We start from the raw sequence: 17,126 nt of genomic DNA, 5'->3' as shown, positions 1-17,126 counted from the left end.
GAGTCCGCCGGAATTTGACAGGAACGTGACACCATCTGTCGCCCTCGGGATCATGTGCGCATGCGTACTGACACTCACTCAGTAGCGGTAGACAGCAGCAGTATAGCGCTAAACTAAATGTCTCTAATATCACAGCTGCAGTGTGAGATCATAAAACTGCGCATAAAACTTTTTGTACAGGTATTCCAATGGGGCGCCATCCCACTCATAACGCAGAAGATGCCACTGGTGGCGCTGAACGCATTGCCGATGGAATAAATCAAAGAAATAAATCAAATCAAAGAAATAAATCAGAGATCCGTTGAACGATTAGCACTAGGTGCCCACGGCAAAACTACAAATGAGGCGGTACAGGGAGATATGGGCTGGGCATCTTTCGAAGTACGGGAAGCTCAGAGTAAAATATTATATGAGGAACGCCTGAGGAAATTGGACAGTAACAGATGGGCAGCTAAAGTATTTAAATACCTGTACTTAAGAAGCGTTGACTCACAATGGAGGAAAGGAACTAGGAAACTAACTAGTAAGTATGCTAGTCACAAGGACGGAGAAATAAAGAACATTAAGCAACAGGTGAAAAACACAGAAGGTAAAAATTGGATAAATTCGATGGAAAAGAAACAGAGTGTGGAATTATACCGAAAGTGGAAAATGCAGATCAGGAAGGAAGATTTCTTTGATAACTCAAGAGGCAGTGCTCTACTTTTTGAAGCTAGATCAGGGTGCCTTAGAACACGCAGCTACAAAAAGAAATTTAACAATGGAGATGACGCATGTGCTGTATGTGGAAACTCCAGTGAAACAATTGACCATATTATACTCGAATGTAATGGTATCTATCCGGAAGTTGATGCAGGCGAAATCACAGTTCCTGAAGCTCTGGGGTTTAGAGATAACAGTGGCCGGGTGAATAAACCGGCGGTGGAAACTAGCAAAAAACGACTGGAGGATTGGTGGCTTAAAAGCAGAGAAGTGACATAATGTTAGTAATGTAGGAACAAAAATTTAATAAATAAAATGATGGTTTAGTTAACCATTCTAAATCAATAATTAAGATATAGGGAGAAAAATGAGCATGATAGCTACTGCTACCACCCCGTTTCAAAGGGGACGCTACTATATTCCATCCATCCATCCATGGAATCAGCGCGTGCCGAGTGCACGGAGCTTATAGGGTTTTAAGCAGCAGCTGACAATAGCGGGCGCCAATTTTTTTACTTTTGTGCTTCCTTCGGCGGCCGTTTGCAGCGAAGCGAGCACACGGTTTTAACGAGGCCCAAACTTCACCCAAACCTAAATCCGTGGAAGCTATAAAACCTTAACTCGTCCATAACGGACTACGCGGATAAGCAAACTGCAACAAAATAGCTGCAAGCCAAAGGCGGCAAAACGCCCCCTTCGACATCGCTCATTCTCCGCAGCAAATATCCACAGACGAAAGAGCACTCGAAACAATCAAGGTATCTGCTATCGTCAGTAGTAGCAAGTACGGCGTGCAACATGCAACGGACACAGCGGTCAACGCTCCGTGGCGCGGTCGTCAATCCAAGCAGTCCAAGCTACGCGCTCGGTGCTAATCTCTGTTTTCAAAATGTCACAGTACGTCAAACACCTTGTTAAAAAAAAAAAAAAGCAATGCGTGATGTTTACATTCCAATCGAATAACAAAAATAAAAGGAGAGGACAGTCACACAATCTACCCAAGTCGCGTTTAAACAGCAGAGCATTGCGTCCATTCTTTCCTTCTTTCTGTCAAACCAACGATGCGAATCATTCTATGTTGTGTTCGTCTCTGTAGTTTTATCCCCCAGCCCTCTCTGTCTTCCTTTGGAAAGCAGTACGCTGCTTGACATCAAACCAGAAAAAAGATTTATGTTCTTAAATTGAAAACAGGTCGAACGATGTTCGCTGCAGACAGTTTCATTCCTGTATTTGGCACAAATATATAAGAAAGGAGTTTGTTTTCTGATATTGTGGCGCTGGTCCTGCAACATTTTCAATGCCACCTGACACTTAGCTGGACTAAGCATCACATATCGAAATGTAGGTTGAGACGATATATTTGACACAAAAACTACATCACAGTGTCTATCTGAAAGTCGTAATCAGATTACACTTAAGCACCCTGTATAACAGAACAAGATGTATATTCTTCTGCTGAAATGTAGTTAAAACGCACATGCCGTTTCGAATACCTCCAAAAGAGTAGAATGTGCGATTGATAAGGGTCTTTTCAGTACATTGAAAGAAGCAATTCCTATATTCATTCATGGAACCTTAACAATATCCATTCAGTAAAGGTACTGCACATAGGAAGATTGCTACTAAATAAAGACAACTTCTGTGTGCCTCACTATATGCAGTCAGCTGGTATTAGCTCCAAAATATGGACTATACTAATGCCCAATTGCCTCTATGCTTTTCATTTAACTGAGGGGAGCCAAAAGTTGCGCGTAGACGCAAGGACAATCGCTCGTCCTTGTTTTCCTCGATTGGTACTTGTGTCTACGTGCAAACTTTTCAGTGTGCTTTTCCTGAATCTTCAAGAAGTATTTTTCCATGAACTCGCATGGCATAAACCTAGTCTATGACTCTACGACTATACAAGCAATCGTTCCTTCGTTTTTTCGAACTTCCTCCAATGTTTCAATCATATCGTTTCAAGCCTTTTTATTTTGTTTTTACCCAGCAACCGTGAAGTGTCAAACCAGGACTGCATTAAAGTTGCTTGAATGAACGATAAAATTCTGCGCGGCGTATGAGTCCAGCTATGGGGTATCGCACAGACACGCATTATATGGCCCGACAAGATCAAATCAGCCACACTGTAGATTTTGAAGTGTAAGTTATGTGTCCCCGAGCATAAATGCTTCACTTTGCGGGTTTGTTAACGTTTAGTAATATCAGCCCTACGTGTAATATCTGTTTTTCAAAGCCCAGCTCTTAAGTGAGTCGGCTTTGAGGACCACTGTAACCGGGTGGCTACCGGTGGTTATCGTGGAATGATAATGAAATAGCGCCCGCTAGTATATGCATACTTGGCCATCTACTCAAGCAACAATGATAAATTACTGTACATACTCTATCTGCTTTTGTGCTCTTTTCGATAACTGGAACGGCAGCTGGCTTAACAAATAATACTTTGTCAGTTCTTTTTAAACAGTGATCGATGCAGCAGGTAGTACTTCGCCTGTCGCGGCAGCCAAACGAGCCTCACGAGCAGGGGCTTCTCGCCGGGATTCAATAGTAGTGTTCTTTTTTATCGATATTTATTGCCTCAGGGCATCAGTAGGGTATGAGATGAAGGATGAATAAATGATTAAATGAATGGAAAAAAGTTGGCTGATTTTATGAAGTCCAGTAGTGTTCCTTCCTTCATAACTCCTCCCAGTTCTGTGCCGTCTTTCCCGAAATACGTTCACAAACTTCGTCTTCAGAACCAAGGCCTAAAACCAAACCCTCGAACACACCTCCTGGCCCTTCGCAGCTCACAACGTTTCCCTCCTGACTATGAAAGGATCAGTAGAAGAGGGCTAGTTAAAAAACGAGCATGCGCGGAAAGAAATAGAGGCTTATAAATGTACACTTTATTCTATACAAACTATTTGCACCAACATATCGAGAAAAAAATATCTCGGTAGCTGTGCTGAAAATTCACATTATCATCATAATCGCCTGCTGGTGTGTAGTTTTTTTAATCGCAACTTTTTTCGTGAAATTTATAAGAGAATATTAGACCTCGTATTCGAATTTGTGTTGTTAATGGAACTAGGCACCAATCAAGCTGTTCTGCACCTTTTACCCTTTGTTTTCCCCCACAACCTTGTACTTCTTTATTTCTGGAAATAAATCAAATCAAATCGAAAGAATAAGTGGCGCATGAGTGACGAGACAAGTGCACGCGGCCTGGTTCAAACGCGAAACTCACCATGTTGTCTATTTTGACGATGTCCGTGTACGAAGGCGGCCGATCCAAGCCCTCGAACTCTGCGGGAACCGTGTACACGTCCATCGACAGTTCCCGCATCCTCTCAGCCAGGTCCCTGGAGCGCTCGCATGTCCTGCGCGTGATGCAAGGCACTCACGTTGCACGAGAAAGCGCGTGGAAGATGTTTGTTTCTTGCACAGCACCATGCATATATCCCAATCTTAGCAGATTGATTGATTGATTGATTGATTGAACGTTCTTTATTGAATAGGAAGACTCGTGGCCATGGATGGGTGTAAAGAAGAGTAGGCAGAATCTTCATCGTTTGCAAAGGTCGTCACTCAAATCATATTGCTCTGACCAGACCACTAAGGGAGCCATACTTAATACCGCAGGGGCTCGGCCTTGAACAAATAGATGCAGAAAACAAAAGCATCTGCACTGCTTGCTTCCATGATTTCGTTTCTGCATTGCTTCTAGAGCCTTCAAGAGGAGCACACAGTGCCCGCTCAAGTTAGCGGATTGAAAATCCATAGAAATCTATAGAAAATGATTCCCGAATATTCATAACGTCTTTTCTTTTTGTTTTAACGCGACAGTGTTAAACGCCCCTTTCACCAAGACATTCGGCGTCGGAGTTGTGAGCAAGAGAATGCTGGCATGGCTCTGGCAGGTGGTAGTTGGCAGGTGGCATGGCTGGACACTGATTGGTCGATGGTGTATGTGACGTCACGAGGCCACGTGACATGGCTGAGTTGGCAGGTGCTGTCAACTCAGGCATCGCCTTTGAGATGGGAGGGTGAGACCGGAATCCAGCCTTCCAGGACCCTTGGGTCCCCAGTTAGACAAGCTTCCCTATAGGCCATGCAGGCGAGTTCGTACTACTTGCTTAAAACAAGGATTTATATCTGTTTGAGGTGGCATTTCACACAATGTGCTATCTTATGTCTCTACGCTAATGGGTATGTGCGGAATACTGGATGCACAATTAAGAGAATAGCAAAGGGAATGGAGGTTAATGAAGAACCGAGAACGGGAGCCATTAATTTTATCGCGCCATACCCTTAAAAGCGGAGCTTAAGGGTCTCCCCATTTATTTTATTTTTAGAAGGTGAAGGATTGCCACAGCTGAGACGCGATAGCTCCACCGAGTCTAAAAACCAAACATATCAGATCTGTTCTTGAGTTTCATTAGTAAATCGAAGAGGCCGTTCAAATATACTGAGGTTAAGAAGCTCAAAGAACAGCGGTTATTGTTCTTTTAGTGTGGTTTGGTTTGGTTTCTATGGTTTAACGTCGCAAAGCGACTCAGGCTATAAGAGACAGCGTAGCGGAGAGCTCCGAAAATTTCGACCATCTAGGGTTCCTTAACGTGCACTGACCCTGCACAGTATGCGGGCGCCTTGCTTTTCGAGTCCATCGAAAATTCGATCCTGCGTCCTTGTATTCAATAGGCTCCATGCACATCTAACTCCGGGGCGACGTGCGCGCCACTAGCGGTACCTTCGGCGTCCAAAGTGGGAAAGCACCCCATAGGAATACATGTAAATAAAAGTTTTAAAACAATTCTTCTTATTTCACAGCGCAAAAATGATGTCGGCCCTTGGTGAAGAAATGTCCATTGCACCCCGAAAGATACTGCAAAATTATTAAACCTCATTTCGAAGGCAATGTATTTTTAAAACACCGCGATACGCGCGCGTGGTTGTCGCCGCTGGCCACCGGCACCGCATGGGAGCGTGACTCACAGAGACAAAACATCGATTATTTTTTTTTATCGTTTCACCGTGCAGACAGTTATTCGTTCGCAGTTGGCGTGCAGGTAGAACAACACTGTGACAAAATATACATTGACATTTGGAAGCCATATTTTTAAAATGGCAGGATAAGTGTGTGCTGTGAAGCCAGACATACCCTTGACAGGTGCTCTGTGAGCTGGGCCCGTATTCCGAGTTTGCGTCGTTATCGAAAATGTCTCTATCTCCCCGACCTCGAGTCATTTGATTGGTGGAAAAGTCGGAACATTATGTTGCCCCTTCTTCCGGGTCCGTAGTGGCAACACCCGGTTCCGGCATTTCGACCAATCAGATGCCTCGAGGTCACGTGAGATAGCGTCACTTCGATAACGATGCAAACTCGGAATACGGGCTATGGTGTTTCTCTGGATCGTAAAAGCTTCTCTAGGAGTCCAATATGCTGTTACGTGCGCTCCACTAGTTCACAGTACGGTCGTTGAAACTGGGCAACCTTGACAATCTACGAGAAAGGCAGCTCTCAGATGGTACGACAAACGAACGAAAACAAATTGCGCATCGTTGCAGACGACGGCGCAGGCAATACCCCGGCCACTGAGGTTGCTCGCGCGCAGATGGCGGCAGCGGCCGGGGTGTCCTCTGCGCCATCGTCTGCAAAAGTGCGCCGTTTGTCTTCAGTCGTTTATCATGCCGTTTGAGAGCTGCTTTGTGCGTTGAGCATCTAGGCTGCCCAGTTTTAGCGACCGTGCTTTTGAACCAGGGCAGAACACAAAAAAGCTTGTCGGACTCGAGAAGAAAATTTTTCGTTCTAAAACACCAAGCTGACAGAGCAGAGCGCCTGTTAGGGGTATGCCCGGCCTCGCAACATTCACTTTTCGTGCCATTTTAAAAACATAGATTCTAAATATCATCGCATACCTTGTAATGATTTTCAAAAGATATGGTAATGTGGAAATCTAGTGGAAATCAAGAAGAAGAAATGGGCAAGGGCAGGACATGAAGTGCGAGGAGAGGATAACCGATGGTCGCTTAGGCTAACTAATTGGATTCCAAGGGAAGGAAAGCATAGCAGGGGGCGGCAGAAAGTTAGCTGGGCGGATAAGGTTGAGAAGTTCGCGGGGGTCCAGTGGATGCAGCTAGCACAGGACCGGATTAATTGGAGGAATATGGGAGAGGCCTACGCCCTGCAGTGGGTGCAGTCAGGCTGATGATGATGATGGACGAACGGCTACCTATACTTGAGTGCACAATGAAATGAGAAAAATGTTCGAACAATTTTTGTTTGAATGAGCCTCCCTTGCGCACTGCACTCCCCTCCAGTGCCAGTCGACTCCCACGTTCACGTATCGCGGCGTTTTTTGGGGCTTCATTATTTTTCACTCTGTTTTAGGATGTACTCAGCTTTTCTTCGTGAAAGGCGAATAATCGTACTTGCGCTGTGAAAGAAAAATGTTTTAAGGCTTTTATGCACAAGTATTCTTATGGGGCGCTTTCCCACTCTGAACGCAGAAGTGGCCACCAGTGGCACTGAATGCATGCGGCGACTTAAGCGGCGACCGTTGTGCGTCTGGTGACGTGCAAGGAGCCAATAGTCGAGTGCCCAAACTGCTGAGTCACCACGGCGGGGTTTTCTTGTGCTTATGAAATATAACCTTGCACTTCAATACATTTTTGTGTATCACAAGCCAAGAAATTTTGCAGAAAATGCGCGCGCTGTCTACTGGGAAGATTTAAGAGCCCAGCAACAGACATGCGAAGACTTATGCAGGTACGAATGCATGAACTCACCTCTTGACGACGCAGCCCACAAAGACTGAGAATACCAAAACCATGAAGACGGCTGCCACCACAAGTGTCACCTGGTATATGGCGATGCTGTCCGGACTGCCGCCTGTACAGAATCAGATGTGTTCCAGATGGTCGCCCACGACAACCAAATAATAATAATAATAATAATAATAATAATAATAATAATAATAATAATAATAATAATAATAATAATAATAATAATAATAATAATAATAATAATAATAATAATAATAATAATAATAAAGGCTCTCATCTCAGGCATAGATAGTCCCATTTACAGGAATAGGTAGTACTCAGTTAGTATTCAATTCTTTGCCTTATATTAAAGAGGCGTAAAGCGCTGGTCACACCAGTGCGATAACAGAAGCAAAGACACCGCGTGACCTGGGTCTGCTCTTGTGCTTTCATTCCCGCTGCATCCAATGCTCCTACCAGCCGGCATGCCACAAGGGACAATGCATCTTCCATTCTTTCAAGTTACGAGAGCTGATGCTTACCATCTAAGCCTGCCTAGCACTAAAGGCTGAGTGTTCCCGTCTTCTATAAAGTACCGTGCAGCAGGATGATGGCGCTACCGTGCCGCACCCATCAAAAATGTATTGCTGGCAACAACGGCCTGGCGGTGGAAGCGTGCGCACAGCAAACCGCCCTCAACGATCTATCTCAGTGGTCTCCAAATTTCTTCCGCCTTTTATACTCACCTCCTTTTCTCCGTGCCCAATACTTGGAACGTCTCGCACGGTCTTCTTCGTTGTCAACTGTGTAAAAAATCGCAAGAATTGCACCCTAGCTGCAAATAAGGTTTTGTGCATAAAATGCATTACTAAATGTTACATTTTGAACATTTCGTTACCCGGCCTCCTGCTCTCCGCCTATTTTTGTTCGTCATCAATCCATTCGGGTGCACAGATGCACACTTGCGCAGTTGTGCGGAGGCCCAACGAAGAGAAACTCTCCGGGGCATCTTACACAGCCAACTGTGTAGTACATGAGATTCACAGCGGAAGCTTACCTCAAGTAACGGTAAAAGCTCATTTGGATGGCAGCTACGCATTCAAAAGCGTATAAGTCTGTCTAGTTGGGGAGTTTAATTTTAAGGCAAACGTCAATGACTTAGGCCAAGATTTAGCCCCGTGGATTATGTACAGGTGCCGGTCATCGGCCATTTTTGGTCGCGTTTCCACGATTTATTTGGTTGTAGAATAAAAAAGTTCTAGCTAATTGGAGAAGGCAGCGCATTTCCTTTTCAGTGGTATTTATGCGCTCTTATTGCCGATTAGTGCTGGTGTGTGTGAAGTGAGCAAATTGCAGAGAGCATTTTACTTAGACGCGTAAACACTTGTGAATTCTTAGAGAAATAAAAAAATACTTCCCTGCCAAACGACAGCTCCTCCTGAAGCATTAAAAAGAGGGGGTAATCTCCAGATTTCGTCTGCGGTTCTTGGCTCGAGTGGCTAACTATTTAAAACCAGCGCTATACAAAGGATTGAAAAGGAGACAAAAATGACGCATATCACAGAAGCACCATGGTTTGTGGTCTAACTTAGAGGGCGAAAGCATGTTTGACACATGTGTATATGGTGAATAGTTTGTAAGATTTGCGAACTTTTACTCGGCTTCATTTTTTGTGGTTCTTTAATTAGTTCTTGCACTTCTAAGTTCACCATGCTGTTCAGACTGCTTTTCTTCGTGTTTTCAGGTTACAGTGCAACTTTGAATAAAAAATAAGAATGGTGATGAGTTTTAACACACAAGGTGTTTCAGTCTATAGGTGGGGTCGCTGACACATGTCCCAAGTATTTCGCCCCAAAGAGGCGAGCACCAGGCCAGGGGAAAAAAAACTTGCATTAGGGATCTCGAGAACTAAAGACCTACGACATGAAGCTCAGAGAAAATCTGCAGAGGTAACGAAATGTGCATAGCCTATAAATTACCACCATTGCTGTGGTTTGTCCGGTAGGCAATAAGCTATTCGGCCTCTAATATGAGTAAGTTTTGTCGTCATCCTGGATCGTTTAACAATGATGGTTTTAAATAGCATGAGTCAAAAAGCGATAAATCATAAGATCAATGGATTTTAATTGTTAACGCTGCAGAACAATCTCAATTACCGGCGAAGCAGTTCTGCCGTTTTCTTTTTCAAAAACTTAGCAAGGTGCGCAAGTGTAACTAAAACAGTTTTATGCACGTGCTCGCGTCTAATTACTTCAATGTCAAAACGAATTACAGAACGGGATTGCTATAAATGTGAAAGCATAATAATGCAGATCACAGACCGCGGTTATTCCAGCCACGTCATTTATCGGAAAATCAAGCATTCTTAAAGACGTCAGAAAAACTGGGGCTTAGAAATTTCGCCGCAGGCCGCAAGGTTTCAGGTCGCACAATACAGAGCACTCGTCACTGAGTGCCTCCCACCCATCACACGGGCAGCATATTTGCGAGGCTTGCAAAACGAACCGGCCAACTATCACAGGACAACCCTGTGACACATACAGGACATGCGCATTCAACACCGACCACCACCAGACCACCAGACCACCAGACCACCAGGCGTGCACACAGCCCTCAGCATTGAGTTCACCACAAAACTAGAGGAGAAAGAAAGCTTGCTCAACAAACAACGTTATCGACATACGAAGAACACACCTAGTAGCGGCCGGCACGCAATTACGTGAGCGAAGGCAGACACCGCCGTTCGTGGCGCTGCCAGCATTGTCTGCTGGCGCTCTTTTTACGCGCCTCTTCCGGTCTTTCACGGTCCTTCGCAATGGCTAATGTCCGGCCACAAGCGGCAGCTATACTTCGAAAGACACTAAAGTTAGTACACAGATCTGAGATGCATTTGTTCCTTGTGACAGCCATTCTGTCGAAGCACAAAGAAGGATACAACATCGATACGTACTCCAGACCCGGAAAGCACATGAACAGCACGTAAACGCACGTGAACACAAGTGAACGCACATGAATAAAAGTGAACGCACGTGAGCGCTAGTGAATGCATATTTTTTTGTGAGTCATGCGTACTGTGGAAGCGACCAACTCACCCATGTAGATGCAGAAATTGCCGTGTCTCCTGTGACCGCTTGGACACTCGCACCTTCTCGTATCGCTGCTGCACACGGCGTAGTAGGGGGTGCAGTTCGCCTGGTGGGTGCAGGGAAAGTCCACTCCTGGAGACGAAACAACGCGCGCGTAGTGTTATGAGCGCTGATGTCAAATCTTCCTGCTATGAGATGTTTAGAGGAGATCAGCCTTTTTTTAATACTCCACTCACAGTTAAAATTGCCGACATCGAAGCTTTTAACCTTGAGAGCGAAAAAAATTAGGTGGTCTCTTAGATGTCTCTCAAGATGAGAATGGCGAAAGCCTAACCTTCCTCTCATGTCATTTGCCTCTTATTGGCGTTCGTTGCAGTGCTACATATAATTATAATTTGTTTGCAGGAAATGAAAGGCGTAGTGTTTGTCACACTTTCTCCGGCAAGTGTGGCTCTTGTCGCGTAGCGTTCGTTGGCGAGCGTTCAAGTATGGCATTGCAGATGGCAGGAACGCTAGACAAGAACTAATCTCGCGGAATCTCGCGTAAATCTCGCGCATAGATCTCGCGCATCTCTAGCGCACGGAATTTTGTTTCATGAGCCTAGAAAGGCTCCCGCGTTAAAAATTTTTATTGCAGGCTCTGCAGTTCCCACGTCCAATCTGCTGGCTATACTCCGAATAAACATTGGGAAACTGTTTTGCCTAAGACAGTAATACGAACTACTCTAGCAGATCCACCCGTCAGTTACAGGGCGATCCGAAATGTTAGACAACAAAGCTTAAAAAAAAATAACGATTCGAAGACTGATCGCAAAATAATGAAGTGTCGGTTTCACCGTTAGCAAAATTTTAAAGAGTGGGCAAAAACCACGTTTCTCTTCGAGTGCATCTGGCTAGAGTAGAGAACCTTTATTCACAAGCAATAGATACAACTAGGTTCTGGTGAGTTGGTTCAGCGGCTGTGTGAGACCATGCACATCCTTGGGGACGACGCAGAAGCCGTCGTTCCACTCAGAGCCCCTCTCACCCTGGAGCATCCCTCTTATCCTGGAGCGGCACTCTCTCAAAGACCCCCTGATAACCAACGGATGATAATGAAGTGTATGGTGCCTTAAATCTGTCTTTTTCATGCAGTTATGGGAATTGAGAGATTCAGCGTGTTTCAAATGCACAACTTGAGTGATATCGATATCTCCACGAACGTTGAGAACAAATTGGAAATAATGACTTTTGTAACTTGTTTGTGCAGCACCCATCGTATATGCCAGTCGTGCTCGAAAGCTTATGGAGCGGTGAACTTATCTCGTTAAATTTTTTTTTCGCTGCCCAGATGACAGTAACTCGGTGCCCGGATGTTAGTTCTCGGTTTTGCTCGACGTCACTTTAAGGTCGCCAACAATAATAACTAAAATAATTTCATGCTTTAAAAAAAAAACACACCAAAAAAACGTCTAACCAAAGAAGATTCGAATCCAAGAATTTCTCGCGGGATGGAAATATGGAACGTCGTAGCTATGGGGCCGCCTCTTTTTTGTTAAAACATGGCATTTATTACACTGAAAATGTGCTATATTCACATGAAATATTAAAAGAGATTTTATTAGAAGCCACTAAAGACGCCTAAATATACTGGATGTGATGTAAGGTTTAGCATTATAGCAAGAGAAAGCCCCAGTGCGGTTCAAAGTCGGTCTGTTCATAGACTACTCTTAGGTGAACAATTATGTGCGTGAAGATATGGTCGAAACAGCTCATTCATATTACCAATCCATCATTCTAGTTTTTTTATAAACTATGCCCTCCAATTATATAAAAAACAAACATATCAGCAGTATTGTACTGCGGTGAAGTTTTGAATGGAATGTGATGTCAAAGTTGTTTTTCAAGGTCAGTGACAACATCCCAGAATACAATTGAGTTCCTACTATTGATGAATCAATGGTCAATTGTCAGAGGAATATCACAAAGGCAGCACTTCATAGATGACACAAAAATACCCTTTTCTGAGCCCAAGTCTTCACAGGCAATGTCTACGCGTGTGAGAAGAAAGCCTTCGTTGAAACAATTTTTTGTACCGCGTAAGGACTTCACGTGCTTCCAATCCACTAAACATCGAGCGAGAAAGAGGAGGAAGGAAAGACATCGAAATCAAGTATTTGTGCAAGCGTTTTCGTGATAGTTTAAAAAAATTATGTTGAATCGCAGTAGCCAATCCCTCAGCGTGCATTCGGCGACACACTTTTGCGCTGTGCTGTGCACGTTATCGCCTTCATCAAAGTTTTCCAAATAATGCATTAATCGAATCTGACGAGATTCTGTACCGAACTTATAGAATAAACATCTCGTTTTATAGCTCTTGAATGCGCGATAATGTACACGAAAAGACTTGGTCTCTGGTTCAAGCTGCCGCTTGACTCGTACTGTGCACATAGTCGTAACCTTAAATGTCACAGCCGCGGCCGGAACACAACGCACGCGCATTCTTTCAATTCCAATCCCAGCGGCAAACATATATTTCTAGCTATCGGGTTTCTCACTGGAAAATATTCTGAGGATACTGAGTCCATGTCCGACATCAATTAGAAAAGCGGTACGAGTTGGTTTCAAAATTAGGTAATATAAGTGATTTAAAATATCAGCAATTTTGCACTCATCATTTTGCTTTAAGTGCCAGTCAGCACTGAATGAATCAATATTCTCATGTAGTACACGGCGTCTGCAATTGCGTTAAATGTGTATGTGAATGTGCAATCACTGTGCATTAATGGCTGAATTATGTCTATTTTAATGATACATTGAACCGAATCGAATCTAGCCTTTCCTCGGTAAGTAAACCACATAAGTACGTTGCGGTGGACACGAGAACCAATAACCAAGACGCCACGAAAGCCACTCCGATTATCACTGCAAACAAAAGCCTTCTCTCTCGCTTTATCACAATTTTCCGCTATCTCGTTCCGGTAATCCGGCTGGTGGAATTCCCACACAATTGCCGTCAGCCGCTCAAACTGTGAGACCTCTTCAAAGCAACTTGAATGTGTTAAAAGCTATATACTTGACATTTAATAAAATGACCACTCACGGCGTGCTGGAGGGAAAACGAGAATGTAATGTCCAAGAAGAATTTACGTCATGCATAACGCATAAGCATAATGCAAAGCATTTCGTGTCGCTATACGTCCGTCGATCGAAGTAATCAAATAGCTTTATCGACGCATTGAATCGAGGATACACCATTTGTCGAAAATTCCGGCGGGCACACCTAAGCCTCCTTACGTGCGGCAAAGCGAAATCATTTCTCTCCTATTACTCGTCTGGTTATACGCCTGCGTCCACACTTCTAATGCGCTGTGTTGTACACGGAGTTACGCCAAAGCCTGCCATGTTCTGGCATGTCTGGGCATTCAGTGGCTACCAATGCTCCTAACTGGGCTAGTTAGTGTACAGATTCTTACATGTGGCTAGCGCATGAGGAATACGCACACTGAAGGTATAGGGGAGAGCACACACGCGTTCTGTCCCCCTGTTACAGCTGTTACAGCTGTTACAGCTAGCGTATGTCCTGTCCCTCTACCTTCAGTGTGAGTCTTCCTTGTGCGCTAGCCACTATGTAAGAACATGCAGTGACGCCGTCTACATTGAGCTGTTATGACGTCAGACACTGCAACCATAACCACGACTATGTCTAATCATGCCATGGCTAACTAAATCATAATTAGAATAATTAATTGTCGGTATTTCAATATAGTCGAACTCTAAATTATATACAGGTGCGAGGGAAGTTTACTAGTCACATTCTCTGGTGGTCACACAAAGCATGAGGCAAGAAGGGCGTTATTCTCCATAAAAGTTTAGATCCTTGTGGGGGTTACTTCTAAGCTATGTAATGAGACTGTTTCAGCTAACCCTCGTGAAAGTTTTAACCGTTCGGAGGGCGGTATATCAGGCTGCAGCGCTATCCAGAAGGATAGCCACCTTGTGCAATTTACTTTTGGCAATGAGTGCAAATATGTCTTGTGCTTGTTTATCACCTGTTCAAGGCATGCTGAAACTCCATGCAACTGCACATATGCATTACTAAATGACGCACTTATGTTCCCGACTAGAAATGTACGAGATAGAACTCGAAATAGGAACTACGTAGACTATGCATTGAAGGACAAACTGTATGAGCATAATTCATAAAAACACTGCCTACTCCTTGAATTGACGTGGCGTAGTTTTTATATATACCACTCCCACATCTGTCGACCACTTTCTGCTCGTAATATAGGGGCACCCAGGAGTCTTAAACGGGGCCGCGCGTTAAACAGCTGCTTCTTTTCCCCCACACCGTCGCAGGTACCAGCGTGTCTTAGACGCCCACCTTCGATACCCCACAAAAAGGAATTTCGGTCCAACAGCAGAGATAGATATACACGGGCAAGTATAGCAGTAGTGCTCAGAACCTGCTCTCGTACCTCCTCGCGCCGGGTACGATCTCCCCGGCTCGCCGCCATCAAGCACGATAACAATGTCCGCCGCCCTCTTGACAACGTTGTTCGGATCAGAACGGTGGGCACCGACGGCCAGCAGTGGTAGCAGTAGCAACAGCAGCAGCGCTGTATGGTGCAGTGGCCCCTGCAGTGGCCCCGTCCAAGCCGGGCCCGCCATGGAGCATGCTTGGTCCAAGCAGGTTGACCGAAGACGCGTAGTTTTTTTTTCCCCACCGAGCGACTCGAGCTGGGGCGCGATACAGTCATGCGCGCCAGCGGTAGCCTCGTGCGATAAGCTGCCGGTGACGCGAAAGCGGAACGAAAAGAATAAAGGAGATGATGCCGTCGATACGCGCGTGTATGACGCTGATAAGAGACCCGAGCAAGCCAGCGCGGAGACAGGGAAGACACAGGTGAGGACTTTCAGCGCGGAACTACAGCTATATGAGTGAACATTGGGGAAATATTGGCTTCCAAGGTTGCAACAAGCGTTAATGTGCGCTCGCCAAAGGCATGGATGCTGTGCAGATTTTGCTAAATGGATCACGGAAAATACTCCTCGTCGACGGCAGTTTGTTCGCCTGTATGCCCTCGTATGTGCGGTATCATAGCAGATACGTCTCTCGTGGATGTGTATGCGGTATTTGCTGTGCGGTGAGTTCCTCTTTGTGTTACGAGCTAATCTATCATTTAATCTTTTCGGTTACATCGGAAATCTGCCCACTAGCAGTGTTGTCCATGAGCTAGCTCCCAACTCTGATAAGCTTCTCTCAAAGCGTAGAGATATGGTTATGTTCCTTTCTACCTTAGCACCCACTTAGCTGTAATATGCATTTCATTTCAAATCTCCGTGAGTTTTCTTATTCAGGCTTCAAAGTAAACTTGAGATTCCATGACGACACTGGTAGCGGCTGCGGATCTGTACGGCATTGAGAGCATATCTTCTTCCGTCAAGATCGCCTCAGAGTTTTACATTCAATCAGATGTGCTGGGGCACTATCTTTCGCGAGTCAGCGGTCCTAATTCAGTCTACCTAAACGTAACCGCAAAGCTACACATTTAAGCAGAATATATGCAACATTCTCGGACGCTTCAAAGTTAAAGAAGCGTCCCTACAGATCTGAAATTCGAACTCTGGACCATTGCCTGTTCGGGGCCCCACTACAGCACCCTATTCCTCTCTCTCTCTCCGCTTTTACTCCCACCTTTATCCCTTTCTTTAAGGCTCAGTTAAGACGTCCATGTAGAAAGTGTGACAGATACTGCGTCTTTCCTTCTCTGTAAACCAAACAACCAACCAGTCACTCTGGAAAGCTAAGCAGTGCGACTAAGCAGGTGGCGATGACGAATTGATCATCTTGAAACAAGAAAGGTGTTAGTCTGATGCAGTTAGGGGAAGCTCCCAGTGTGGAGCAGATTTCAGGAGGAGGAAGAGGAGGGAAAACTAATGAAACGCAGTATTAAGCGTTGAGTAAATCCTGGGCCAGGGTCAACAAGGCCAACTGGTCCGTCAGCTGGTACGAGGCTAACAAATTAAGCTCGCCGCGTTGAGGGAGAAGGCTGTAAAAAATAAAGGAACTGAACGGCAATCAGATTGATAAGCTTACACCGAGCGCAGCCATGCAGCTACAAAGAAAAGCGCGTCTTCCACGCTTTGAGCGAAAAGCACACGCAGTGAATAACTACTCTCATATGAATCTACTCTACATTTTACTTTTGAGGTCTTCCCTAAAGACGTACAGTACGGAGCACGCTTAAAGGGAATATCCCGCACCGTTGCCGCTAAGATCTCCTTGCGCTTGCCTTGTATGATTGGAAAATCATGAGATGGCTAAACTAAAAATAAATAGATAAACAAACTGCATTTTTGTCACCACTACATAAAAGGCAACTATTTTTCAATATACCGCGATGCGGAAGTCATATGGGAGGCTTACTGAACAAAATTATTTACATAAGTTCTTTTGTACAGGGAGGTTACGGGAGCAGTCCTTAGGGGGCCACCCCTTACAAACATTAGGTGGGCTGTTCCTTACGGGAGGCCATTGGCGTCGGCCGCAGCCGAGCCCGCTCGACTAAAGTCTGTTGAGCCATCAGATCAAAACAGCCGAGCAGGGCT

The 17,126-nt window shown here is 44.9% G+C and overlaps 1 protein-coding gene across 2 annotated transcripts in view; it reads right to left on the bottom strand.

Moving 5' to 3' along the window:
• LOC146208576 (uncharacterized) overlaps positions 1–15,295 on the bottom strand; it is a 28,026-nt gene extending 12,731 nt beyond the window's left edge. Inside the window, exons 1-5 of one of the 2 annotated variants that reach the window (XM_084595076.1) lie at positions 14,993–15,295; positions 10,539–10,664; positions 8,193–8,249; positions 7,471–7,573; positions 3,929–4,061 (exon numbers count right to left, since the gene is read on the bottom strand). In XM_084595076.1, coding sequence (XP_084451202.1) covers positions 3,929–4,061; positions 7,471–7,573; positions 8,193–8,249; positions 10,539–10,664; positions 14,993–15,185 — 612 coding nt within the window. In that variant the 5' untranslated portion in view covers positions 15,186–15,295. The remainder of the gene's footprint in view (positions 1–3,928; positions 4,062–7,470; positions 7,574–8,192; positions 8,250–10,538; positions 10,665–14,992) is intronic. The other variant, XM_084595085.1, reaches the window with a different exon arrangement.
• Positions 15,296–17,126: the final 1,831 nt, after the last annotated feature.

The sequence above is a fragment of the Amblyomma maculatum genome, chromosome 1, assembly GCF_055883805.1.
Source record: "Amblyomma maculatum isolate TAMU_Amacu chromosome 1, ASM5588380v1, whole genome shotgun sequence".
In the NCBI taxonomy this organism is placed as follows: Eukaryota; Metazoa; Arthropoda; class Arachnida; order Ixodida; family Ixodidae; genus Amblyomma; species Amblyomma maculatum.
Note: the sequence above shows the minus strand (reverse complement) of the source record. Positions and strands in the feature narration are given on the sequence as shown.